The sequence below is a fragment of the Marmota flaviventris genome, chromosome 8 (assembly GCF_047511675.1).
Source record: "Marmota flaviventris isolate mMarFla1 chromosome 8, mMarFla1.hap1, whole genome shotgun sequence".
Classification (NCBI taxonomy): domain Eukaryota; kingdom Metazoa; phylum Chordata; class Mammalia; order Rodentia; family Sciuridae; genus Marmota; species Marmota flaviventris.
Genome location: NC_092505.1, coordinates 56,983,846 through 57,010,794, shown reverse-complemented (window position 1 = coordinate 57,010,794; position 26,949 = coordinate 56,983,846). Strand labels below are relative to the sequence as shown.

At 39.4% G+C, this 26,949-nt stretch overlaps 1 protein-coding gene across 1 annotated transcript; it reads left to right on the top strand.

Moving 5' to 3' along the window:
• The first annotated feature begins 5,518 nt into the window (after positions 1-5,518).
• On the top strand, positions 5,519-18,196 carry Csta (cystatin A). The gene is made up of 3 exons (XM_027936179.1): positions 5,519-5,584; positions 13,743-13,844; positions 18,068-18,196. Exons 1-3 carry the CDS (start codon positions 5,519-5,521, stop codon positions 18,194-18,196), a joined length of 297 nt encoding a protein of 98 aa, XP_027791980.1.
• The last annotated feature ends 8,753 nt before the right edge of the window (positions 18,197-26,949 follow it).

Sequence of the window (26,949 nt, the reverse complement as noted above, 5' to 3'; positions counted from 1 at the left end):
ACTAGGCTCAAGTCTTAATCCCACTAAAGTGTTTATCAAGCAAAGTATTTTATCAAGAAAGCAGATTTCTGGGGCTGGGGATGTGGCTCAAGCGGTAGTGCACTCGCCTGGCATGCGTGCAGCCCGGGTTCGATCCTCAGCAACACATACAAACAAAGATATTGTGTCCGCCGAAAACTAAAAAATAAATATCAAAAAATTCTCTCTCTCTCTCTCTAAAAAAAAAAAAAAAAGATTTCTTCTCAGAAAAAAAATTATGAAATACGTAATTCAAAAAGTTTCTGCCCTAGACCATAATTGAAAAAAAGTATATTTTATAGTCATTAACATCCATTAAACTATTATGGGACAAGATTTTCTTTTCTCTCTTTCTCTCTCTCTCTCTCTCTCTCTCTCTCTCTCTCTCTCAGTACTAAGGATTAAACTCAGGGGTGCTCTATCACTGAGTTACATGTTAGCCCACCCACCACCTTTTTTTTGTTTTTTTTTAATTTCTCAGACAGGGTCTCGCTAAGTTGTCCATAATGGTCTTGAACTTGCAATCCTCCTGCATCAGTCTCCCAAATCACTGGGACTACAGGTGTGCCATCACACCTGGCCTCTTGCATTACTTAGCAAAGTAACAAGACAGAAACTTAAATTACTTTTGTCAACATACTAAAATGGAACAGATTCAAATTAAACAAGATCTTCATATACATAGCATTGCCTTTTGTTCTTTGTGCCCCAAGGATTATTGGTACATTAATGTTCTCCAACCTTCTCAGCTTCCTCATCTTTACTGATATGGTAATGCCAGTGCAGCGTTTTTTACTTTATAAGACTTTTTATAAAATATTATTAACAATTAAATTTCTACAAGGCCAATGAAATATCAAGGCCTGTGATTTCTGATTTCCACATTACCTTCTTAAGTCTTGGATTAAATTCTTTTGCAAAGATCTTCACTCTCCCCCATCATTGACCTGGAAGGAGAAAGGTAGTTTTCTTTTCCCAATTGTATTTTTACATTTTCAGTATTGACTTCCTTGCTTAAGCCTGCTTTTCCCCCTGCAAATACTGTTAATAGTAAAATCATCGTCCTGACCACCCAAACAAAACACCTGTCAGCTTCCCGACTCCCCTTCCCTTGTCCTTCCTCCCTCCTAATATTATTTACTTAAATTGTGGTATGGATCCCTTGCTCCTCAGTCCACATGCCAGCCTTGGATCCGGCTCTCATTAACCTTTCATTGTTCCATTGTGATTAACTTCCTAACTGATCTGTCTCCAAGATCTTCTCCAATCTGGCCATGATATTGTGATTTATAGAAATATATATATTTCTCTCCAATTTCTGACACAGAACTCCTAAAATCTTTGTCATATCTTGAGCTGGGGGTGCTAGGGGAATCTGTTGTTCTAATAGTTGGTCTTTGACCCCGGTTCCTGACACAGAGCTCCTAATCCCTTAGAATTTCCTGGGTGGAAGGAGTGACTTCTGTTTTAGTGAGGCAAGGTGTGGGCTCCTGGAGGAGGGCTGGCACCAGGAAGACGAGGCCAGGAGAGGAAGTTTGGAACTTTCAGCTCCACCCCACACCCTATCTATCATATGGGAGGGGAAAGGAGCTGAGGGTTGAGTCAGCAATCATTCATGTCTATGTGCTGAAGCCTCCATTAAAAAAAAAAAAAAAAAAACCCTGAACTATGGAGTTTAAAGAGCTTCTGGATTGGGGAACATCCATGTGCTGAGAAGGTGATGTACCCCAATTCCATGGGAAAAGAAGCTCCCACACTCAGGAACTCTAAAGGATTCACTCTCATGTGGCTGCTTATCTGTATCCTTTATCCTTTCCTTTATTAAATAAGAAGCTGGCCAATGTGTTTCTCTGAGTCCTAGCAAATGGTTAAACCTGAGTCAGGGGTCATGGAAACTTTGATTTATAGCTGGTAGGCTCAAAGTATTGGTCACAACCTGGATTGTGTGTTTGGTATCTGAAGTGAGGGACAACCTCAAGAGATTGTGCCCTTCACCTGTGGAATCAGACACGAACACTGGTTAATGTCAGAATTGAATTGAATTATAGGATACCCATCAGAGTCTATTGGAAATTGTTTGTGTGTCCCTCACAGTTTGATGGCCAGGATGTGCTGAGTGTTGAGTAAGATAGGAGGAAAGAGACTGTATTTTTCATTAACACACCAGCCTACACATTGCATCCAGTTATGTCTTCCTAAATCATAAATAGTTTCTGTACAGCTCAAACCTTTAGTGGCCTCTATTACCAAACAACTAATGTGTAAAAAATCTTTCACCTATTCTTCGTGACCAACCTTCAACCAACCTTACCTCCTGCTTTCCTTCTTCACCACATGGAGTGCCAGGAGGAGAAACTATGTCCTCTACTTGAGCACACACTTCAAATGGGGCTTTAATAACTGTTTTTAAGGTTGTATGTCATTCAGCATATGGTCATTCAGCAGTAGTTAAGATTCTAATGGAACACATTAAAGAAAACAGCATAAAGTAAGGCCAAGACACACATAAAAGTGTTCAAATGGTAGCACCATTTTATTCCAGTTTTGGGTGGTGTAACCTACATACTGTAAAGTCTACCCATTTTAAGGGCACAACTGATGAATTCTGGTAAACATATCCTGCTGTGTAACCCCGCTGCAGTCCAGATATGGAGCAGTTTCATCTTCCTGAAACATTTCCTTATGTCCCTCTGTCATCCTTTCCTTCCCTCTCCCTCAACCTCAAGCAACCTGTGATCTTTTTGTCACTATGATTTTGCATCTTCTAGAGTTTCACATAAATGGAATAATATAACTCAACCCCTTAGTCTCTTGAGTTTGATTTCCATTTCACATTGGTTTTTTGGAGTTCACATATATTATTGAACGTGTTATTATTGTGTTACTGTTTGTTGTTGAACAGTATTTTATGCTATGAATATGCCACACTTAATTGATTTTTGCCATTCACCAGTCATTTTCAGTTTGGAGCTATGAGGAATAACACAGCTATGAACTTTTGTACACATGTCTTCCTGAGGACATGTCTTCATTCTCTTGGATACATTACCAGGGGTGGGAATGATGGGCTGGGCATGAGTGCATCCACCCATCTATCCCTGACAACGGGAGAGCACAGTTGGCTGGGGAAGTCCAGGGCCCCGTGCCTATCCCACAAGCTGGAGAAGAGCCCAGATTCTCAGTATCTTCATGGTTCAGAGTCCGAAGTCAATAGTAACATATGAGCTGGTTGGAGGCCTTTTACCTCCTAGGGCTTCACACAGGCAGTTACCTTAAAGGGAAATCCCGTGACTCGGCCCACAAAGGACAAAACTCCCATAAAATGTAACTTCCACTGAAGATGAGCCCACAGACCAGAATTACAGAAACATGAGGATGTCTAGCTCCATACAGACAGTCTCCATAAAGACATGCCAAAAAAGAAAAACCCAAAGAGTAATCTTAGAGGTACTTTAGAAATAAATGTTTAGGGCTGGGTTTGTGGCTCAGTGGTAGAGTGCTTGCCTAGCACATATGAGGTGAGGCACTGGGTTTGAACCTCAGCATCATATAAAATTAAATAAATAAAATAAAGGTATGAAAACTTTTTAAAGGTGTACATTTAACCCATTGAATGTTTAATTTAATTGTTGTGCTTTTATTTTCTGCACCTTCTCATGTGTGACTCTTCTCTTGTTTGTTGGAAGCATCCACACAACCAGAGAAGAATCAGAACTATTATAGTAGAAATGCAAAGACAAAAGAATATTTGCTTGGGGGAAGTTTTTAATTCTAAAAGAAATTATAGAGAATCAAGAGGGAAGAGCTGAAAACACAGAGCATCAAGCCTGGAAAGGAACAGACCTGCAGGTTACCCTGTCCCCTCCCACCAGGGAGGGTCCCTAAAGAAGGCCTAGACAAGGTAAGCCAGGAGGTAGAAATGGGCTGAGGCCTTGAAAACAGTTAGGGGCCTGCCCCTGAGAGGACTTGACTTGGGAAGGCCACAGGAAGATGAATAGAACCTGCATGTATGTGGAGGCTGTTCAGGGTGGTCTGTGAGCCAGGGGCCTAGGAAAGCTGAGCCAAAGTCTTCAGATGGCTTGCGGCTTCATGAAGGAGCATCATGTCATCATCAATCTGCTGGGTGAAGGCATCTGATGGAGAGTATATAAAGAATTCCTTATACTGTAAACTCTTTGGTTCCTATTTATTACATGGTCCCCGGCAACTTCGCTCCTAGACGTTGTCTGGAGAAATTCCTACACAGGTACAAAGGAAGATAATGCAACTTTCTTTATAAGGGTGAAGCCATAGAAACAGCCAAAATCTTAATAATAGGAGAATGAGCACATGCCATATAGCAGTCAGAACAATAGATCTAGCAGACAGCAGCAGACAGTCATGAAAGGAACTGGAGACTTTGCAAAACATGTAGAGTAAGAAAAGAGCAAAACAAAAAAGATGGTAAGCATACAACTTAAGTTGAACTTTTAAAATATGCCAGGCATGGTGGCACAGCAGCTGTGTAATCCCAGCAGCTGTGGAGGCTGAGGCAGGAGGATTACAAATTCAAAGCCAACCTCAGAAACTTAGCAAGAGCCTATGTAACTTAGAACTTGTTTCTGAATAAAATATTTTAAAGAGGGCTAGGGATGTGGCTCAGTGGTTAAGTGCCCCTGGGTTCAATCTCTGGTACAAAATAATAATAATAATAATAATAATAATAATAATAATAATAATAATAATAATAATTTTATTATTAAATTATTATTATTATTATTTTAAAACACCAAGTAAAAGCATAAAAATGGGCTAGAAAAGTACCAAACTCACAATAACTTACCTCTACAGAGGGCAAGGTTAGGGTGGGTATAATATTTCATTTCTTCAAAACAACTACAAAAAGAAAAATAAAGATGTGAATTAAATAAGACAAAATGTTTAAAATCTTTAGTTCTGAGTAATAGAAATATACTTTGCTATTGCTTTTCTGTAATTGAAATGTTTCTAGAAATTAAAAGTGAAGTACACATATCCAGATGAAGTCCTCCCTACAGATCCTTTTATCGTCTTCACAAATTCAAGTAAATTGTAAACAACCAGGCTTGATGTTATTTGAAACTATTCTTTTTAAAAAATATATAAAATTTTACACTGGAGGTTTTTAAAGATCTGGAGACTGTGGTTTCGCATGTCGGATTGCAGAGGGCGCAACCGGATGGAATCAGGATGGGTACCGAGAACACAGGGAGGCAAGTCTGAGGCTCGCTGCGGGGTGACACCCGAGCTCGCCCACGCTGGTCCCCCCACCGGCATCCTTCCCGGTTCCACTCAACAGATCCTCTCAAGAAAGCAAGAAAACTCGCTTCGGGCAAACTCCTTTTCCCGCGCCTCTTTACTCTTTGTGGAAGTGAGCACATTCTATAGGCGGAGCTTGTTTGCTGAGTTGCTGTTAAAACTTGTCTCCACACTTACCTGAGCACTTGGCTTCCAGCACCCTGCCTGCCAGACACTAGCCAAAATGATACCTGGAGGCTTGACTGAGGCCAAACCTGCCACTGAAGAAATCCAGGAGATTGCTAATGAGGTGAGTTGGTGCCGTTTCAGGAAAAAGTTGGATATAAATCTCAGTTCATCGTTTGGTCCTGTGTTAAAGGTGTGGGTGAACATGAAAACCAGGGTGTTGGTGAGAAATGTGGCTTTATCCAGCTTTCATGCAGCTAAAAATGGAACACTGAGCTTTCAGACAAAACCTGGAATAATCCCAACACTTGCCAGAGAGACCTCCACCAAGTCACTGTTGCTTGTCAGAGTCTCAGTTTCTCCATTTGTTAAATAACAATTTGTTTTGGATTAGGTTTCTAAGGCTTTTACTTAAATGTATGACTCTAAGATTACTAATTCAGTTATTTATGAAATTTTTCCAATCTTGCTCAGTGAAAACAACAGGTAGTGGAAGTCTAAGGCTGTTGACAATTTGATATACTGGACTTTAAATGCACTTCAGGGAGATGATTTTTAAATGGAATGAATGAAGAACAATATTGTAAAGGCAGTCAGTTACAGACTTCCTTCATATCTGCCTGAATAGACAGTGTTGCAGTCCTTTAATAGTTAGAGGATGATTCAATTAGGAAGAAATAATATAGTATATGGTGATTCCAGGATCTTATAGACCACCAAATTGATTATGGTAAGAATAGGACTCTAAATGTTTTTAGCAAACTGATATAGTTCAAGTGGTGTTTGATTAGCTCTCACCTAAGTTTGTAATTTATTGCCTCATTTTCTAATCCTTCTTGTTTTTGTTTTGTTTTTTTTCCTCTGAATCATCATTCGATGACATTATCTGGCAAACTCGATCGGCTATCTTTGTGAGTGGTAGAGATAGGATCGTTTATTTTTTAGGGCACTGAGAGCTCTAGAAGAGTCCAGATGCCTGGAATTCTACCACTCATTCTTTAGGAATAAATATTTCTTTTTCAGAAGTTTGTTTATTTAACATTAGACCTTTTTATTTTTGGAGAATATACTAAGTCATTAATACTTTTATTCGAATCCCTATATCATATCAGTGTTCCCAAACTTGAATGTGCCCGAAAGTCCCTGTGGGTCTTGATAAATTGCAGATTCTGACTCAGGAGGTCTGAGTTGGACCTGAGATTCTGCATTCCTACCAGGATTGCAGGTGCTGCTGCTGCTGCTATCCAACCTCGCCTTCCTACAAGACCAGAGGTATATGTTATCCTCCAGGGCCCTGGGAGATGAGGCTTTTAAAATAGGGTGCCAAAATCAAAGTTCTCAATTTCATTTGGAAAAGTCTCCTGCCCCACTAATCTCAGAGCTGTTATGACTAAACCAAAATAAGAATGTGTGTAAACATGACTCAAAATTTAAAAAAAAAAAAGAAATATGCCTAGGTAAGACACCATAATTGTTTATTCAAATTTTTGTGTGAAATCATCCCTGAATCCCCAAAATCCCCTGAGACTCTGTAGGAAGCAGAGCTGTAAGGAGATAGGGAGCAATAGACATTGGAAATAAAGAAGATATAGAACATTCCAATGATGTTTAAAAGCCTATCATCTTAGTTAGACTCATTACCATTTTTAATTTAATTGTGTGTGTGTGTGTGTGTGTGTGTGTGTGTGATAGAGAGAGACAGAGAGAGACCCATGGGGTCTCACTGTGTTGCTCAGGCTAGTCTCAGACTTGCAGACTCCAGCGATCCTCCTGCCCCTGCTTTTCGAGTAGCTGGCACTGCAAGTGTGTGCCACTGAACCCCGAGAGAATAATCTTTTAAAAAAATAAGAAGCTACTGGAATGCCTTGCATTGTTAACAACACCATCCATGAGCCCTGTCTTAAATTACAAAATTAATTCGACAGTGTGTTTCTTGTTGTGTACCTCAGGCTCCAACTTTGTCAGAGGTATCATGGGAAATAGTTGTTAACACTGCTACCTCAGCCCATAAAGGTGCTTTGAAGTTTTAAAAGCCTTGACCTCCATTCGATCTCACATTTGATCTTTATAACCCAGGAGGTAGAGAGGGCATTATGTCCAATTTTCAGATGATGAAACCATCAAAGTAGCTAAGAGTCACCTGATTAAGAAATTAGGCTCCATCCAGAATTTTTTACTACAGGCCCCTTCCTCCACACAGCATTAGCATGTGGAGAAGCTTCAGGGGTGCAGGAAACACACAGGGGAGGAATAGCAGGGCAGACTGGCCTTCTCACTGCAGGCTCCAGCCTCACATTGAAATCATTATGAGAAACACACATGGATGAAGCATTCGGTAGGTGTATTTCTTGAGTGTCTCCTAGGTGTCTAGCATTGTGCTAAATATCATAGATGCTACATTAAGGTTATAAGACATGGCCCCTGACCTCAAGGAGCTAAAGGGCAATGGGGGAAGCCCAGATATCTAGAACATTAGCCAATTAAGTTCTTTTCATGATCATAGATTTTGGACCAGCAAGGATGTTAGAGATTGCTTGTCAATCCTCCTGACCTTATTACCTTCAGGTGAACACTTACTGTCCGGGTGCAGCTCCTCAGCTGCTAAACTCTCCTTTGTCTCTCATCTGCCCTCTGTGGTAGGAGATAGCCTTAAGGGACAATGTCCAGATTAGTGTTGGAAGGTATAAGAAGTCAGTAAACTATACAGTTTAGGAAGCACTTTCACATCCATTATATCAATTATTGCCCTACAAACAACCCCAAGAGGCAGATGTTATTGAAAGCACCTGATGAGTGAGGACATTCAATCAACTCCTCCAAGATGATAGAACCGGTTGCATTCCCAGGCAGGGCTAGGCTAGTGGGTAGGTGTTGGTCATCAAACACCTACTGTGATGTGACGGGGTTCCAGGGAAGACCTCCACTGCCTGTTGTTTACTTTGTAGGTTTTTTTCTTTTCTTTTCTTTTTGGTACTGGCAATTGAACTCTGGGACACTCAACCACCGAGCCACATCCCCAGCCCTATTCTTTTGTATTTTATTTAGAGATAGGGTCTCACTGAGTTGTTTAGCACTTTGCTTTTGCTGAGCCTGGCTTTGAACTCATGATCCTACGGCCTCAGCCTCCCGAGTCATTGGAATTACACCACTGTGCTCAGCTTACTTTGTAGTTTTGTTCCTTCAACTTTTAAGTGCATTTCTATTTTTAAAATCACCTGTTAAAATGCAAGCATTTTTCAGCTTTTAAAAGAATTGATGATTCTGAGGTTCCTCTCTCCTTATCTGGAAGCTTCTTAATGGAATACCAAGTAAAGGGAGAAGCCCACTGGAGTGGGAGGGAAAGAAGAAGGGAAAGGTCATCACAGGAGAGAGCAAAGTGGCACAGACAAGTAGCAACTGCAGATGCCAGGAGCTGACAGCTAAGTGAAAGAGAGATGTTGGATGAGTTCAGAAAGAAAATCAATCCAAGGGCTGAGAACTGAGAGGATTTATTTTTGAAGGCAGAAGACAAGACAATAGAGATGGAATGGATTATGTACTGAGAGACTCTGGAAGAACTTGAGTCTGAGTATTCTTGGAAGACCTCTCTTCCAAGACTCTCTGTTAGTTGATAATCAGTCATTGCTCTTTCAGTCTTTTCTATTTGGGGAGACAAGTTGTCATAAAGGAAAACAACAGTGGTCATCTCATTCAGAAGGTGCTGATTATGTAGACAACACTGTGTGAACTGCTCTGGCAGGCAGGACAATAAATGGTCCCTGGCCCCAGGAAAATTTATAAAACAGAATAGAGGTAAGAGAGACACATGATGAAATAAAGAGCCATACATGAACCTAACCATGAAAAGCTATGATATATGTAATAAAGGACCAATGGATGGTCCCAAGAGCAGAAACCTCCAGATCCATTATCTTGAATCATATATAAATAACACTGGATTAGAATTCCGTCTGAGTATGTTTATGTGAAGGAAAGAAACCTTATTTTAATAATTATTTTTGGAAATAAGGACTATTATTACACATACAAATATGCATGCATACCACACCCCACCACATACCTTTAAGTCACTAGCCTGCTGAACACCATTCCTGGCAAACACACAAAACATGATTTTTGTATGCCAGTACGCCACACACACATATCTGCATGCCATCCTGGACACACCCTGGAATTCACATATCCTGGTTCTCACTAACCCCAGCCACAGATTTACATTCCCCTCTCCTACCTCAGCCTCCTCCTCATCAGTCACCTCTTCCACTGCCCCACACCTGGAGAACCTGCCATTCAGCCACACCAGAATCCTCCAGGCACTTACCCTCCCATCTCCATCAGAACAAGCTGGGGCCCACTTGGTCACGCTTCCATGACAGGTGGTTTCATACACTCCTCCACCCCTGATTTCCATGACCCTGTGAGCTCCTGGCATTCCAGGCCTCAATTAGAGATCACTCCCATGGCCGCCACCTCCTCCTCAGGTTCTTCTCCAAGATCAGAGATCTCTGCTCAAAGAAGATGAGAACCACAGAAAACTCACCCATCACAACTCCGAATTCACACCCTGGGACTAGCACATTCCTTCAGTCCAATTTGTTCTTCATTTTTGAGAAACCCGTACCTTCTGGTCTCCTCAGTTTCTCAATCCCTCCTGTCCTCCCATGGTCCCTCCAACAGGATGTCTCAGTTCCTTCCCTTCTTGGAAAACTGCAAGCATCTGGTGCCCCAATTTACCTTTTCCCAGTTGGATCTCACCCCTCCCTCTAGTCTTAGACTCTGTCCTCCTTTCTTCAGCCAGTCCCTCCATTCTGAGCCAGCTGACTTCAGTTCTTCATCCTCATAGTCCCTCCTTTCTTCAAAATGTATCAGGTGACAAATGTCCACAAGACATGCCCTACAAGTCCCACCATGTTTTCACACAACTACCCACACTCTCCTTTCTTAATTGGTAAAAATTTCCAACATATGGCCCATCCATGATACCACCATCATCTGTATCCATTCTCTGCATAGTTCATGTGTTTCTGAAGATGTTTACAGATTAGGGAAATTTGCCTGAATGATGGGTGTCACGTGATCCAATCTTCAGATCCTAGAAAACAGACAACACACCAGGATTTATGCTTTGCAGCACTAAGGAAAGCTTGAACAACTCTGGAGTAAATCTATTTTACCAGGTGCTCCTCCATCATGGCTTCCTTCTTTTGACTGGGGGCAAAGTGCCAAACCCACACTGTGCCCTCCAGTGTTTCGGCTACCAATGCACATGGCAGGCTGAGCAAGGGAAACTCCAATTTAGGTTCAGCACAAGATCTGTCCATACCAGCTTCCTGACCATCACTCACAGCTGGCTTTCATCCTCCCAGTGTCCATCCTTCTGAATTTCAAGGTTTCACTGACAAGCTCTCCCGTTTGCGCCTTTTCCTACTCCCCTGCTCAAATCTCATCACCCAGGTCCACAGCATCTAACACTGAACAATGCAAATCTTTTCTACTGGAAAGTGAGAAAGAAGGAGGCTAAAGATTACACATCCAGTGAACCAGAAAACTGGAGCACACCATGTGACAGGTGCCACGGCACCAAGGAAATAAACCAGAGCACTTAGCATGAGCTCTGTCATGGAAAACTCTGGACTTACGATCTGCACATACCATGGAAAGGTCACAAATTTGGATCTGTTCATAGAACAGATAGAAATTAAAAAATTATGATGCAAGCTGGAAAATAAAAAAAGTGAGCAGAAGACTGAAAACCAGGACTACAGATCAGATACTTTAGTTTTAGGCAAAAACTTTAATAACTAGGACTGTGAAATTTTTCAACCTTAAGCAATCAAGCTCTCCTCACAAATTCCTTATTTGTAAAATGATGTTAAATCAATCCTGTTGGGAGTCAGTATAGAGACAAACCCTTTCCAACTCAGCTCCTAACTCAGTGGGTGCCCAGCATTGGTCACTCTGCCTTTGTCAGCTCAAAAGGGTCAGAACCAGGGGAACCTAAACTATCAAACCCCCTGTCCCACCGGGTCAGCTTCTCTCTTGTCATTTCGGTATTTTCTCTGCGTGTCTTCTCCCCTTTCTCCACTTTGGAGCTTTGTTTTCCAACTCAACAATGCAGTCACCTTTATCCCACTGACTCTGAAGGGCACAGGAGAAAAGGGTGGTAGTTTATAGAGTGGCTCTTCAAAAGTGGTCTGAGAACACAGAGTCTGAAAATGTCTACGTCTTTAAAAACAGTTCTGCTGGGTGAAGAGACATCAATAGCAAAGGACTCAAAACGTCTGCCCACTGCTGGGAAGGACAGGATGGCCTCAGCAGAACCCCAGATACCCAGGGGGCTTGATTGAAGCTGGCTGCACATTAAATGCTTTTGTGAGGAAAGCATCTCAAGTCAGAAAGTAAGGAAGTGCTCACAAAACGATGGAGCCATGTCGAGAAGCAACAACAACAACATGATAACAAAGAATAACTTTTAAAGTAAAAGAAATACCCACAGTCATATTAATAGAAATAATCATTGAATAAATGAATAGGAAAAAGGGGACAGGTCTTCCTTCCAGTAGAATTCCAGTTAACAGATATACACCACAGGAAAAATTGCTATCGGTGAGAAACATCAAATGATAAAATTGGTGGATGAAAATCTGGTGAAAAATAGGATAGTTGAACATGTCTCCTCGCTAAATTTATATTAATTACAAAGGAGGGAAAATAGTAACTTTACTGTGGCAGAAACTGGCAGACATCCTAAGTGATCCACATTACCATCAGCATTAAGGAAACATGCAGTTCTTGCGGGGATGCAGCAGGAGCACATTAGTTTGCACCATCCTTCGACAGATGTGGATCACTAACAGAGAGAGGATCAGACAAACCCAAACTGAGGGACGTTCGGCAAACAGTTCAGTATTCTTCAAAAGTGTCAAGATCAATTGCCAGGTTTCTGTTCTTGCGACTAAAAGGCTCAGGGGTCACTCCAGTTAAACTGGGATAACTGGGCTGCACTAAATAACCACACAAGGGACACAAATACCTTTTTCTTTGGGGTCGCTGTGACGGCTCCTCTGACCTTAAGAGTCCGCAGGAAGAGAGAGAGCGAGAGCACTTGCTGACCCCTTTTATTGAGGAGAAGCTATTCAAATGAGGCAAGAGGTCAGGTTTCAGGGGCTGAGTCTATCTTCATGATGTCCACTGTCAGCAGGTTGACTGACATCTGGGTAGGCCACATCCAAGGGCACAGTAAGAGAAGGGGACACACACAAGGCACTTCCATGGAAGATTCTATCCTAAACAGGAAAAGAGTTTATATCACAAAGGAACAGGTGAGCGTAGCTTCACCCATGGGGCTATAGCAAGACACACCCATGCACGAGACACTGTCCCTCGAACCCAAGAAGGGTGGGGAAAGCTCTGCCACATTTCTGGGGAGTGTGACTCAGTCACATGTGAAGTTGGTCTCCCACAATCAACAATAAAGACCAAAGAATGGAAGAGACCAGGGAGGTGTGCTAACTTAAATGCAGTGTCGAATCCTGAAGCAGAAAAAGGACATTTGGGGGACAACTGGCAAAATTCTAATAAGGTTTATAGACTCCTTAGTAGTATTATACCATGTTGGTTTCTGGTCTTGATGATTATGTTATAGATATGTAAGATGGTAACATTAGGAGAAACTGTAAATACTATAAAGGAATTCAGTATATTATTTTCACAACTCTAAATGTGAAATTATTTCAAAACAATTTTAAAAAAGAGGTAATAATTATTGCTCTTTCTTTTTTTAACTAATCAAAGGCATATATAACTGTTGGAGCTTTACCAGTCAAAATGTTCCTATATTGAATTACCACATAGATTTGATGTTCATTCAGCCTAAAGCAACAAAGTTTGACATTTTAATCCGTGTAATGTTTTTTGTTTTTTTTGGCACTGGGAATTGAAACCAGAGACACTTAACCACTGAGCCACATCCCTAGTCCTGTAGCCCTTTTTATTTTTTATTTTAAGACAAAGCCTAGCTAAGTTGCCCAGGCTGGCCTTGAATTTGTGATCTTCCTGCCTCAGCCTCCCAAGTCACCAGGATTGCAGGCATGCACCACCACACCCAGTTTAATTCATGTAATCTTAAAGATAAATGTTTTCTGTTGAAATATGGGAAACAGCTCACAGATCTCATTGTCATCTTTGAGGACTATTAGGAGCATGAGTTTCCCAGAATTTTAAATCACATAAATCAAGCCAATGTAGTTTTAGTAATTTGTTTCCTCTTTTCTTTTTTTAAGGTTAAACCACAGCTTGAAGAAAAAACAAATGAGACTTATGAACAATTCGAAGCTGTAGAGTACAAAACTCAAGTAGTGGCTGGAATAAATTACTACATTAAGGTTAGAGTTCAATATTCACTTTAGCACTCAAAGATATCATATTTCTTCTTTGCTGTGGTGTTTCTTGTTTCACATAATGATTTCACATATACTTTATTGCTTCTGGCTGTCCTAAGTGAAGATGCCTACCACGATACCTTACAAGTGGTAGACTCTGAAATCTGGCAAATGGTGTTGTATTTAAACTACTTTTTCCCTTGTGAATTTAGCTTGCGTATATTGATTCTTAACTTAATTTCTAGAACTTGTATAGGAAAACAGTTCCTAGATGTTCAGAACACATTTATTTTATGGCCCTGGTTGCTTCAGGTTTATGGTGGGAGGGCCCAAAGGCCTGGGGCCAAACCGGATGGTGTCTTAAAGGGTATGTTCCTCAGAGCTTTATGATTCTGTATGTCCAAATAAAATGGATCTTTAAAATGGCTTGAATCATTAGCTAGGAAAAAAATACACACAACTTTTGCCCTTAACTAAGTATTTTGATTAATATAACTTAAATAATTATTTTTACAACTCAAGTAGATCAAACTACTTAAATAAGCAGTGGCATATTTAAAATATTGGTTTTATAGCTATATCAAAAAGTTAAGTGATGCATTGACCCAGTTCTAATGGAAGACTTTTCTTCTAATTTTTTTTTTTTTTTTAGTTGTTGATTGACCTTTATTTATTTACTGATATGTGCTGCTGGGAATAGAACCCAGTGCCTCACACATACTAGGCAAACACTCTACCAACTGAGCCACACCCCCAGCCCTTTATATTAGAGACAGGGTCTCGTTAAGTTGCTTAAGGCCTCACTAAATTGCTGAGGCTGACTTTGAACTCGCCATCCTCCTGCCTCAGCCTCCTGAGCCACTGGGACCACCTGTGTACACCATCACACCTGGCTAAAAATCCTTTCAATGTTACCAGAGGGGAACCAATTCAATAAGCCAGCCAAGGATATATGTGGGAGCCACTCTTATTCTTACATATTAAAAAGATGACAATTCTGATTTAAAGAAGAATTACACTGCTGGTATAGCTCAGTGACAGATCACTTGTCTAGTATGAATGAGGCTGAGTTCAATCTCCAGCACTGGAACAGCAACAATAGCAGACATTCAAGTGTATTTACTTATTCTTTACTTAGCCATTTAACCAGGACACAGTATGGTTTATTTTTCTTTAACAACAACAAAAAAAACCTACTTAAAATATATATAAAAAATTAATATTTACAGTAAATGAAATGCAATAGGTGGAACTAGTCAGTTCAGCATAAGAAAGTTATGGGCCAGTCAGGTGCAGTGGCACATGCCTGTAATCCAAGCTGCTTGGGAGGCTGAGGCAGGAAGATTTTGAGTTCAGAGCCAGCCTCAGCAAAATTGAGGTGCTAAACAACTCAGTGAGACCCTGTCTCTAAAATAAAACCAAACAGGGCCGGGGATGTGGCATTCAATCCCCAGTACCCACTCCCCCCGAAATAGAAAACTATGAGCCCGGTACAATGGTGCACACCTATAATCCCAGCAATTGGGAGGTTGAGGCAGGAGGATAGCAAGTTCAAAGCCAGCCTCTGTAATTAAGCCAGGCCCTAAACAATTTAGTGAGACCCTGTATCAACATAAAAAATAAAAATAGGGCTGGAATGTGGCTCAGTGGTTAAGTGCCCCTGGGTTCCATTCCTGGTACAAAAGGAAAGAAGTAAAGGGAGGGAAGGAGGAAGGAAGGAAGGGAGGGAGGGAGGAATGAAGGAAGGAAGGAAGGAAGGAGGTTATGATACTGGGTTATATAGGCGAATCAATTCAGTCCTACCATATCTGGTCTCCTGGCAAATACCGGACCCAGGTGAGACATATGTGAGGGAAACCCTTTTGTATCCTCAAAAACAATGCCATCATTTTGTCCTTTCTCAACCTTTCTTCACAGCTGGAAAAGAAAGTTTTCCAGTTAAAAATGCTTTTTTTTCAAAGATAGGAATCTTTCCATCAAAACTAAGATCATTTTAATAAGTTAGGATTAATACAAACGCATAAATATCACATATTTACTCCCTTATACATTCCTTTAAAAGCTCATCAAAAATGACCTTGAAAGTCTCTTCCCTTGACTCTGCTACCCTGTCCTATCCAAAGTTCCCTGCTTACTTCCTGTAGTATGGCTGTTGATTCCTTTGAGTTGAGCTACTCTCTAGATTTAGGATCTTGCCAGTGACCTCACCATCCCTTAGTGTCTTGCCTTCCTATCAAGAGGCAGGGTAATAGAATGGAAGGATCACAGCTTTTGGTTTCAGACCATCCTGGGTTTGAACCATTATTCCACTCGTTCTACTAGTCAAAGCCTGTGATTAAAGGCTGTCCTCTGAACCTTAATCCCTAACCTGAACAGTGTGGATAATAATCTCTGACTGCTTACACTCTGCCAAGCACTGTTCCAAGAGCAGGGCGTGTCCATTTCATTTAATATTCTCAATCTACTGCGGCGACCAGCATGATAAAACTAGCAGGTTCCAGCAACGGGTGATGGGAGATTGGAAGAATAAAGACTCACGTACTCAGATCTTGAAGATAAACAGCTGGGATTGGGTGGAGCGCTGCTCTCAGATAGAGAAGAAAGTCTAAAGAATTACACCAGCAATCTTTATTATATATGTCTCATTAATCAGATTTAGGACTATGCAAGCATTATCCTTTGTATTCATGAAAGTTACAGAGTTGGCAACATTATTCAGCTTATTTCTCAGTTACATTCTACAGTTGCAATGTGAAATGTTAGGAGCATTGCGTAGCTCCCAGGAAAAGTCCATTGTTTAAAGTTACTATTATGCGGGCAGAGCTATCAAGATTATGATTGTTTTAGCAAGAGGATTCCTGTATTCCCAGGAGCTGTGTATGAAAGCAAAGTAGAGGCTGTAGGACTCTAGCACACAGCCTCCCCATGAAGGACATTACCATAGCAACCAGGCATCCTGCACCTTTGCACAGAAACTTTCCCAGGCACCAAGCATACCACAACTATGAAGTCATCATATACCCCAATCTCAGACACTGGTCTCCCAATCACTGTCACTGCTCTCCACAATCTATGGGAAAGTATCATCTGCTTCTATTGTACCACTGATGAAAAGATTGAACCCTGGTTAAGTAAAGTAACTAACCAAGGTCATAGAACTGTAAGAGCAGAGCCAGGATTGGGACCCAGAGCACTGGCTGTGCTACCCCTAATATTGCTTGCAAAGGTTGATGCCCTGTTCTAAACATAAAATAAGTGCTTTAACAAAACTACACTGTAGAGTGAAAAGATGTTGGAATCTAACAGATCTGGGTTTGAATTTGAGTTCTACCATTTGCTCACTGAGAGATTTATAGAAAATAATCATCTCTTTATATGCTTCTGCATCTGTAAAATGGATATTGTTCCAAATGCAGGTCTGTAATAACAAGTAAATATAATCAGGTGTATAAAATGCTCCTCACCATCTTATAGTATCATAATAAATTTTGATAAATGGCATTTGTTAAAATTAAAGTAGAAAGGGATAGAAGAGCACAATAGATACCATATAAGACAAAACTTTTATTGTCCTAACCAAGAAACAAAGTGGAAATCCTTGCTGTGGTTTTCCAGGTCCTGGATTCATGCCCAAACTACCATCTCAACCTTGATATCAATGACTTTAAGATGGCTTCAACTTTACAAGGGAGGCTGGCCACCCTGCTCCCGCTCAGTCCTAAAACATTCAGTGGGTGTTTATAAAAGTAGGTTCTAATACAGTAGAGGGATGGAAAACATACAACCCAAAATTTTTCAGCATTTCTGATTTTCTAATGTTTTTCAGCAATTCTGATTGTCTTCTCTCTTATCAAGTAATGTGGCAAACAAAGTATCTTAATTTATAAGTTAAAAAAAAAGGATCACCAAAAATATAGGCTGCCCCTTGTTTCTGCTCTGTGCATCTTTGGGGGAAAAATGCTACTCTGAGTTGTTATTTGTACCCAGATTATAATAAAAAAACATATAATAAAATAAAACTAGGACTTAAGCTTCTTGTAATGCCATTAGCGTGCCCTTTCTCATAAAATACGATGGAAGCTGAGTGTAGGAACACTGGCCCAAGTCTAGAAGCACTGTTCCAGAAAGGCATAGTGCAGTGAGGACTTCCTAGATCCATTACTCTTTTCCATTGTATAGATACATATGATAAATTTCCTTTTCCTTTTTTGTCTTATGCCTTTCAGGTGCGAGTAGGTGATGATACTTATATGCACTTGAAAGTATTCAAAGGTCTTCCTGGACAAAATGAGAAGTTGGTACTTACTGGTTACCAGACTAACAAAAGCAAGGATGACGAACTGACTGGCTTTTAGCAGGACATTCCAAAAGGGATCTGATTCCTTCTTCTGGCTACTGATTAATGATACTGATAAACCATCAATAAAGAAATATTCCTTTTCAAATACATTATTTCTTCAATTTTTACTCATTTATTGTATTAAATATAAGTGACCTTTTCTTTCTCAAAATCAGTGTTATTACTTTAGGGTAGAAATTCCGTGTAAATTGACATCAGTTAGAAACCTCATAAAAAATAGCCAGGCCTCTGTACTACCTCCACGCTAAGGATTACTAAGGTACATAAGCATTTGGCACTATTATGTTCTCCCAGTGAACTTCCTCATTATAATTATGAAATATTCCTTTCTTTCTCTAGTTGTAGACCTTATTCTGAAGTCTGATACTAATGCAGGTACCACAGTTTGTTTTGGTTGCTATTTAGTGTTTGTATGATATAACTTTTTTTTTAACTTCTACATGGTTTTTTCTTAAAATAATGTTTATTATAGAAATATGCTTCTGTAAGAAATTAGTCTTAACTATTATATTCCAAAGTAATGTGGTAGCCTTTTATTTTCTTCTTGATTTTTTTTTTTTTTTTTTTTTTTACATTTTTTCTTTAAAAAAAAAAAGTTATGGGCTGGGGTTGTGGCTCAGAGGTAGAGTGCTTGCCTAGCACATTTGAGGCCCTGGGTTCGATCCTCAGCACCACATAAAAATAAATAAATAAAATAAAGGTATTGTGTGTAACTACAACTAAAAATAAATATTTAAAAAAATAATAAATAAAGTTAATAAACATAGGGGTAAAAAAGTCAGGCCTAACACAATTGGCTAAAGAATGATGCTGTCCCTACTCCCTTAAGATGCTGGGCTATCAGGTACTCAGCCTCCTTATTCTTTGTGGTTACTGAGAGCCCAACATTCCAACTCCACTCTCTCTTTTTTTTTTTAAATTTTTTATTGTTGGTTGTTTCCATCTCCACTCTCATACTTTAAAATTAAATCAGGTATTTCACAAAACATATTTTTATTTTAAAACAATCTTAAATGTACAGAAAAGCTGAAATAAACCTTTTTTTCCCCCAGATGTTAGAGAGTCAGTTATCTATGGTGATTCTCTGTCATAAATACTAGTGCTCACTAGTACAAATAATGATGTGCATGTTCCACAAAAAGGTTATTCTCCTACAATCAATCAACAAGTATATGAAAAAATGCTCATCATCTCTAGAAATTAGAGAAATGCAAATCAAAACTACTCTAGGATATCATCTCACTCCAGTCAGAAGGGCAGCATTATAAAGACAAACAACAATAAGTGTTGACGAGGATGTGGGGAAAAAGGCACAGTCATACATTGCTGAAGGGACTTCAAATTGGTGCAGCCAATCTGGAAAGCAGTATGGAGATTCCTTGGAAAACTGGGAATGGAACCACCATTTGATCCAGCTATCCCCTCTCCTCGGTCTATACCCAAAGGACTTAAAAACAGCATGTTACAGGGACACAGCCACATCAATGTTTATAGCAGCAAAATTCACAATAGCTAAACTGTGTAGCCAACCTAGATGCCCTTCAGTAGATAAATGGATTAAAAAATGTGGCATATATACACAATGGAATATTACTCAGCAATAAAAGAGAATAAAATCATGGCATTTGCAGGTAAATGGATGGCATTAGAGAAGATAATGCTAAGTAAAGTTAGCCAATCCCCCCAAAAAACAAATGACGAATGTTTTCTCTGATATAAGGAAGCTGACTCATAGTGGGGTAGGGAGGGGGAGCATGGAGGATTAGATGAATTCTAGATAGGGCAGAGAGGTGGGAGGGGAAGGGAGGGGGCAGGGATTAGCAATGATGGTGGAATGTGATGGACATCATTATCCAAAGTACATGTATAAAGACACGAATTGATGTGAACACACTTTATATACAACCAGAGATATGAAACATTGTGCTCTATATGTGTAATAAGAATTGTAATGCATTCCGCTGTCGTTTATTTTTTTTTAAATCAATAAAAAAAAGAAAAAAAAGGTTATTCTCCTACATTTGTGAAATACAACCATCAAATCAGGAAATTAACACTGATGCTCTGGTAAAAATGGGAGTTCATAACCCACTTGAATCTAATGTATGAAATATGATATGTCAAGAGCTTTGTAATGTTTTGAACAACCAATTAAAAAAAAGAAATTTTACATGAGTTAAAAAAAATTAAATTAAATTAAAAAAAAAAAAACACTGATGCTCTGCTGACACCATTCAAATTTCCCCAGTTGTCCCAATAATGTCCTTTATTACAAAAAGAACCAGTCCAAAACCATATGTTCTATTTAATTGGCACTTCTTTTTTTAATAACATTTTGAGATAATTTACATACCATACAATTCATCCATTTAAGTGTACAATTCAGTGGTTTTTTAGAATGCTCACAAGTGTGTACAAACGTCACCAGGTCAGTTTTAGAATATATTTATTATCTCAAAAAGAAACCCATACCCTCTAGCTATCACCTCCCTATCTGCTCTACTTCCTGCTTCATCATCCCTAAGCAGCCACTAATTTTCCCTTCTGTCTAGATTTACCTATTCTGGACACTTCATGCAGAATCACATCATATAGGGTCTTTTGTAACTAGTAATTAGCATCTTTCATTTAGCATGATGTTTTCAAGATTCATACATGTTTTAGCATATTTCAATATTGTATCCCGCTTTCTATTTAATGGAATAATGCAAAATTTATTCTGTAAACATATTAGCAGATAGCACATTTTCATTATATATTGAAAACTCTAGTTGCATACATATGCTGTACAAAGTGTTGTGACTTCTGAATACAGTGTGGAATGATTAAATCCAACCAATTAACTCATCCATTCCCTCAAACATTTAATGTGTTTTGTGATAACACTTGAGATCTATTCTTTTGGTGACATTAAAACATGCAGTACTCAATTATTTGCTATATTCATCATGCTGTGATTAGATTTGTTTTTTTAAACACCCAAATCAAACTTAATTCTCTTGTAAAACTGAGATGTCAGACCCTTTGGTTATCCTTTCCCTATTTCCTGCCAACCCCCAGCTTCAGGTAGCCACTATTCTACTCTCTGCTTCTAGGAATCCAGTTGTTCCGGATTCTACATATACATGAAAAGCATGAGATACTTTCGTTTCTGTGTTTGGCTTATTTGACTTAGCACAATGTCCTCTGATTGCACCCCTGCTGTCCCTGGTGAATAGTATTCCATTGTGTATACATATCATATTTTCTTTTGCCATTCATTCACTGATGGACACTTAGGTTGATTCCATAATCTATTAGTGGGGATAGTGCTGCAGTGAATATGGGCAAGGCCAGGAGTAGAATTACTCAATCAAATAGTAGTTTTATTTTTTGTTTTGTTTTGTTTTTTCGAGGAATGCTCATACAGTTTCCATAATGGCTGAATTCATTTGCATTTTCTCCAACAGTGGACAAGTATTTCTCATCAGGCTTCCCTCAGCTCCCCAGCTACTGAAGTGCTGCTATTCCTTTAACAGCTACAGAAAATGGTGCAGGTGCATGTCCTGGTTGCAGATGCTCTGGCTGCCCCGCACCACCCGCACCACAGCAGGGTCCTCTCAGCTCCTAGCTCACACTAGCTGGCCTACGCCCAACCTATAGTGTTCTTTTTTTGTAATGAGTTTGTCTGACTTTGGTACCAGTGGATGGTCTCATTAAAAAAAAAAAAAGTCTGCAGTTTTCTACTTCAATTTTTTTTGAAAAGTTTGTGGACAGTTGTTATTAGATTCAACCAAGTCTGGAGTTTTTCTCTCATGGGAGAATTTATTACTGGGTCAGTATCCTCAATTTTCTATTATTAGACTGTTAATTCTATTAATAGATTTTCTATTTCTTCATGATTCAGTCTTGGTAGGTTATGTGTATAAACCTAAGAATTTATCCATTTCTTCTAGGACACCCAATTTTTTTTTTTGCATGTAATTATTCAGGGTAGTCTTTTACAATACTTTTTATTTCTGTGGCATTAGTTATAATGTTCTTATTTTCATTTGTGAATTTTGAGTCTCTTTTTCCCCCTCGGGCAGTCTAGCTAAAGATCTGTTAATTTTTAATCTTCTCAAAAACTAGCTTTAGCCTGGCACAGTGGCTCATGCCTACAATCCCAGCAACTTGGGAGGCTGAGGCAGGAGGATCACAAGTTCAAAGCCAACCTCTGCAACTTAGTGAGACCCTGTCTTGAAATAAAAAAAAGTCTGGGATATAGATAGCTCAGTAGTAGAGTACCTGTAGTTTCAATCCCTAGTACACACACACACACACACACACACACACACACACACACCCCAACTGCTTTTGCTGGCGGATAGGGGTGTAACTCAGTAGAAGGACTCCTGCTTGGCATGAATAAGACCCTGGATTTGATCTCCATCACCCAAAAGAAAAAGGGGGAAAAAAAAAAAGCTTTTGCTGCATCCCACAAGTTTTGGTATATTGTTTTTTCCCCTTTTGAATGTCTCAAGATATTTTCTTACTTCCCTTTTAATTTCTTCATTGACCCATTGGTTGTTCAGAAACACATTGCTTAACTGCCATTTGTGGATTTTCTGAAATTCCTCCTATTATTGATTTCTATTTTCATACTGTTCTGGTTCAAAAAGATACTTAATAGGTTATTGATCTTCTTAAATTTGCTGAGACATGTTTTGTGGTCAGATGTATGATGCATTCTGAAGAAAGCCCTACGTGTGCTGCAGACAAGGGCATGCTCTGGTGCTGTTGGATGGGGTGTTCTGGATATGTGTTAAGTTCATTTGTCCTAGAGCATTAAGCCCAATATTTCCTTATTGATTTTCTGTCTGAATGATTTGTCCAACAAAGTGGTGCAGTCCCTTCCTATTATTGTATTTCAATCTCCTTCTTCCTTCAGATCCTTTAATATTTGCTTTATATAGTTAAACATTTCATTATTGAATGCATGTATAATTGTTAAATCTTCTTTATCAATTTATCCCTTTATCATTATATGTCCTCCTTTGTCTCTTTTTACCAGTTTTTAACATGAAGTCTATTTTGTCTGATGTAAGTATTGCTACCACTGCTTTCCTTTGATTTCCATTTGCTTGGAATACATTTTCTACTCTTTCACTTTCAGTCTATGTGTGTCCTTAAAAGTGAAGCAAGTCTCTTGTAGGAAGATTATAGTTGGTCTTGGTTTTTAATCTATTCATTCACTCTTTTTACTGGATAATATAATCCAGCCACATTCAAGGTAATTATTAATAGGTACTGATTAACTACTGCTATTTTGTTAATTGCTTTCCCATTGTTTTATGGATACTTTGTTTCTATAAAGAAGGTGGAGGCAATGAGGAGAGAACAATGACTTTAGCACTCTAAAAGTTTCTTAGAATATCCCAGAAGTATTCTGCATTGGTCAGAATGGTCTCATCACTACCTGGGGCTGCAAGGGAGGCTGGGCACAGTACTACTCTAAACAAAATCAGGATTCTATTGGTAAGGGGGAGGAAATATAGAAAAAGTAGGAAATTTACAGTGTTTTATCTATTCCAAGAACTGTGCCGAGAACCACAGTGCCAGCTCTAGACAAAAGAAGAAAGAGATAAACCAGCATTTTAACAGTGCTGATTTTACACTGAAGTGGGAAAAATCATTCAACCTATAGCAATTATTTTCAAGTACCAGTGGATTAGCTTATACCTATTTAATGCACCAGGAATTGCAAATTCACCTAGGTCAAGTACTCTCCCCTTTCACAGGGGTGCCCTCAGCTGGCCACTTCATTAAGAATCTGATAGCTATCTTTGCTTAAACCTTTTATTACATTGAGGACTTCTTCCTCAACATAATTCTGTGGGATAAAATAAGGTTTGCTCTGGAAATGCTTAAGTGATCACTGCATTTTCCTTATTTTTCCATGTCTAAGCTCAATAAAAGGAATTTTTTAAGGATCAATCAAATTAATCAAGGGTATTCTACAAGACTACACATAGAAATAACAAGTAACCTTAGTAATCTCTACCATGTTTGATTAGATCACCTAACTCTGGATAGAAAATTCATTTTTTTTTAAATTTAAAATGGGACTACACTGTTGATTCATCTACTGTTTACAAGTTATTTCTGAACATGTAAGGCATTATACTACTACAGTAACATTAGTACCTTATCACTCCATTTGAGAATTGATACCTTTGCAGCACAACATATAAAGAATGACTTATTAGAAAAATTCCCTTTTTAATTACTACACTTATTTGGCATATTTCGATCTTTAAATTGTCTTTTCAAAGACAAGGGCATTATGTTCTCCAGTCAGCTGAAAACAATCATTTGCAACCCACCCCTCACCTGTATCCCTGACTTCCAAATCTATTTCTTTTCTTTAGGTGTTGGGAGTTGAACCCAGGGTTCCACACTTCCCGGGCAAGGCCTTCACCATTGAGTTACATTTCTAGCCCTTTTAGAGAAAAGGTCTCACAACATTAAATTGCCCAGACTGGACTTGAACTTCCAATCCTCCTGTCTCAGCCTCCCTGATTGCTGGGATTATATACATGCACCACCATGCCTGGCTCAGAGCTATCTATTTTTTGCATGAACCTTTATTGCATCTTATCACACTATATAACTTAAATCTTTACTATTCTCTCCCTTAGCCAAGTGTAAGCTCTTTCAGAGCAGGTTATTTTGACATCTTGTTCAATGACGTAAAAATGGTGGCTAATATCTGAAATATGCTAGCCATTCAGATATTTTTAAAAATTTGCAATGCATTTGTTTCTTCATATGGCTATCTTCTGCTTTGCCAAGGAAAAGCCAAATTTATTCCTGAACTTTCGCACATTTTGATTCTTGTGAGTGTATCTAAATCCTATCTTTTGAGCAACAAAAGCGAATCAACTCATTGTAAGGCAGTAATTACACAAGACATTTTGTTTCAGCAAGCAAACCTTGGAGAGCAATGTGCCATTTTCTTTCTTCATGTTTGAGGCTTTAAATGACATTCTTGGGAAACTAAACATTTGTATTATTGTGCTCCACACTGCCTAATTGCACATTTGTCATAATAGTCTATTACATGGGATGACTCAGGCATCCTACCAATGTAATTGGATTACCTAAGGGGTATTTTAGGAAAAGAAAAAAAAAGACCTGTAATTCCAGAAAGGTCATTTAGAGTTCCTCCCAAGGATCTGAATTCTCCTGAGCAGCATGAGAAATTTTTTGGCACCAGGGATTGAACCCAAGGGTGCTTAACCACTGAACAACATCTCCAGACCTTTTTTGAGTTTTATTTAGAAATAGGGTCTCATTAAGTTGCTTGGGGCATCACTAAATTGCCAAGGCTGGCTCTGAACTCCTGGTCCTCCTGCCTCAGCCTCCCAAACTGCTGGGATTACAGGCATGCACCGCCACAACTAGCTAGATCTTTATTTTCATTCTTGCATCCATCATCAACACTGGTAATCTGGCCAGGGGTGGCACATCCTGTGATCCCAGGGGCTCAGGAGGGTGAGGCAGGAGGATTGCAAGTTCAAAGCCAGCCTCAGCAATTTAGCCAGGCCCTAAACAACTCAGTAAGACCCTGTCTCTAAATAAAATACAAAAAGGGCTGGGGATGTGGCTCAGTAGTTAAGCGATCCTGAGTTCAATACCAAAAAAACAAAGGGGGCGGGTGCTGGGGTTGTGGCTCAGTGGTGGAGTGTTCACCTAGCACATGCAAGGCCCTGGGTTCAATCCTCAGCACCACATATAAATAAATAAAATAAAGATATATATAAAAAAATTGATAACACATGAACTTGATAGAAAATCTTTTTCACTGCTGACCTTAGGGAATTTATCTTGTTGGAATACCATAGTCTCCACAAACATAGTCTAGACTCCCCAGTACACCGTCTGACCCATAAGTCCATGTTTGGAATTTTGCTGAACAGTGAGCACTTTGTTCATTTCCAAGTGCATAATCTGATGTTCAACATAATAAAGACACAGGCCTATCAGAGATCCAGATGGTCAATCTAACAGACCAGAGCCAAGTGGCTTGCGTTCAGATCATTGTAATGGGCAGAATCCTAAACCGGCTGCCTAAAATGTCCCACCCTAATCCCTCACGCTGTGAGACACCACATTTGTGACTGTTACAAGGCAAAAGTGATTTGCAGATATAATTGATTATAATAAATTGAGGATCACGTCAGCCTAATCACATACAGTCTTTAAAAACTATTTACCTGGCTTGTAGCCAAAAAGGAGATTTAACATAATACTGGCAGACTGAAATAGAGGTTGTTTGAAGAAATGTAGGTGGTTTCAAGGAGCTGAGTGGTTGGTACCTGCCAGCCAGCAAGGAAATGGGAACTTCAGGTCTACAACTCAAGGATCTGAATTCTGCCTACAAACTCAATGAAATTGGAAGTAAAATCTCTTCCAGACTCCAACCCAAGATTCAACGTAGCTCTTAGCTGGATTTCAGCTTTGTGAGACCTTAAGCAAAGAACCTAGCTAGTCTAGCCAAGCCTGTCTGGACTTCTGACCTGTAGAACTGTGAGACACCAAATAGGTGTGATATTAACCAGTTAAGACTAACTAGCAATACAAAGCTAATTAATCATCCTGTACTACAAAGTGTTTTTCTTTTTGTTGAGACATTGGGGATTGATTCCAGGGCTTCCACATGCTAGGCCACTGCTCTACCTACTACTGAACTATACCAACCCAGAGCCAGTGTTTTTCTTCAATAAT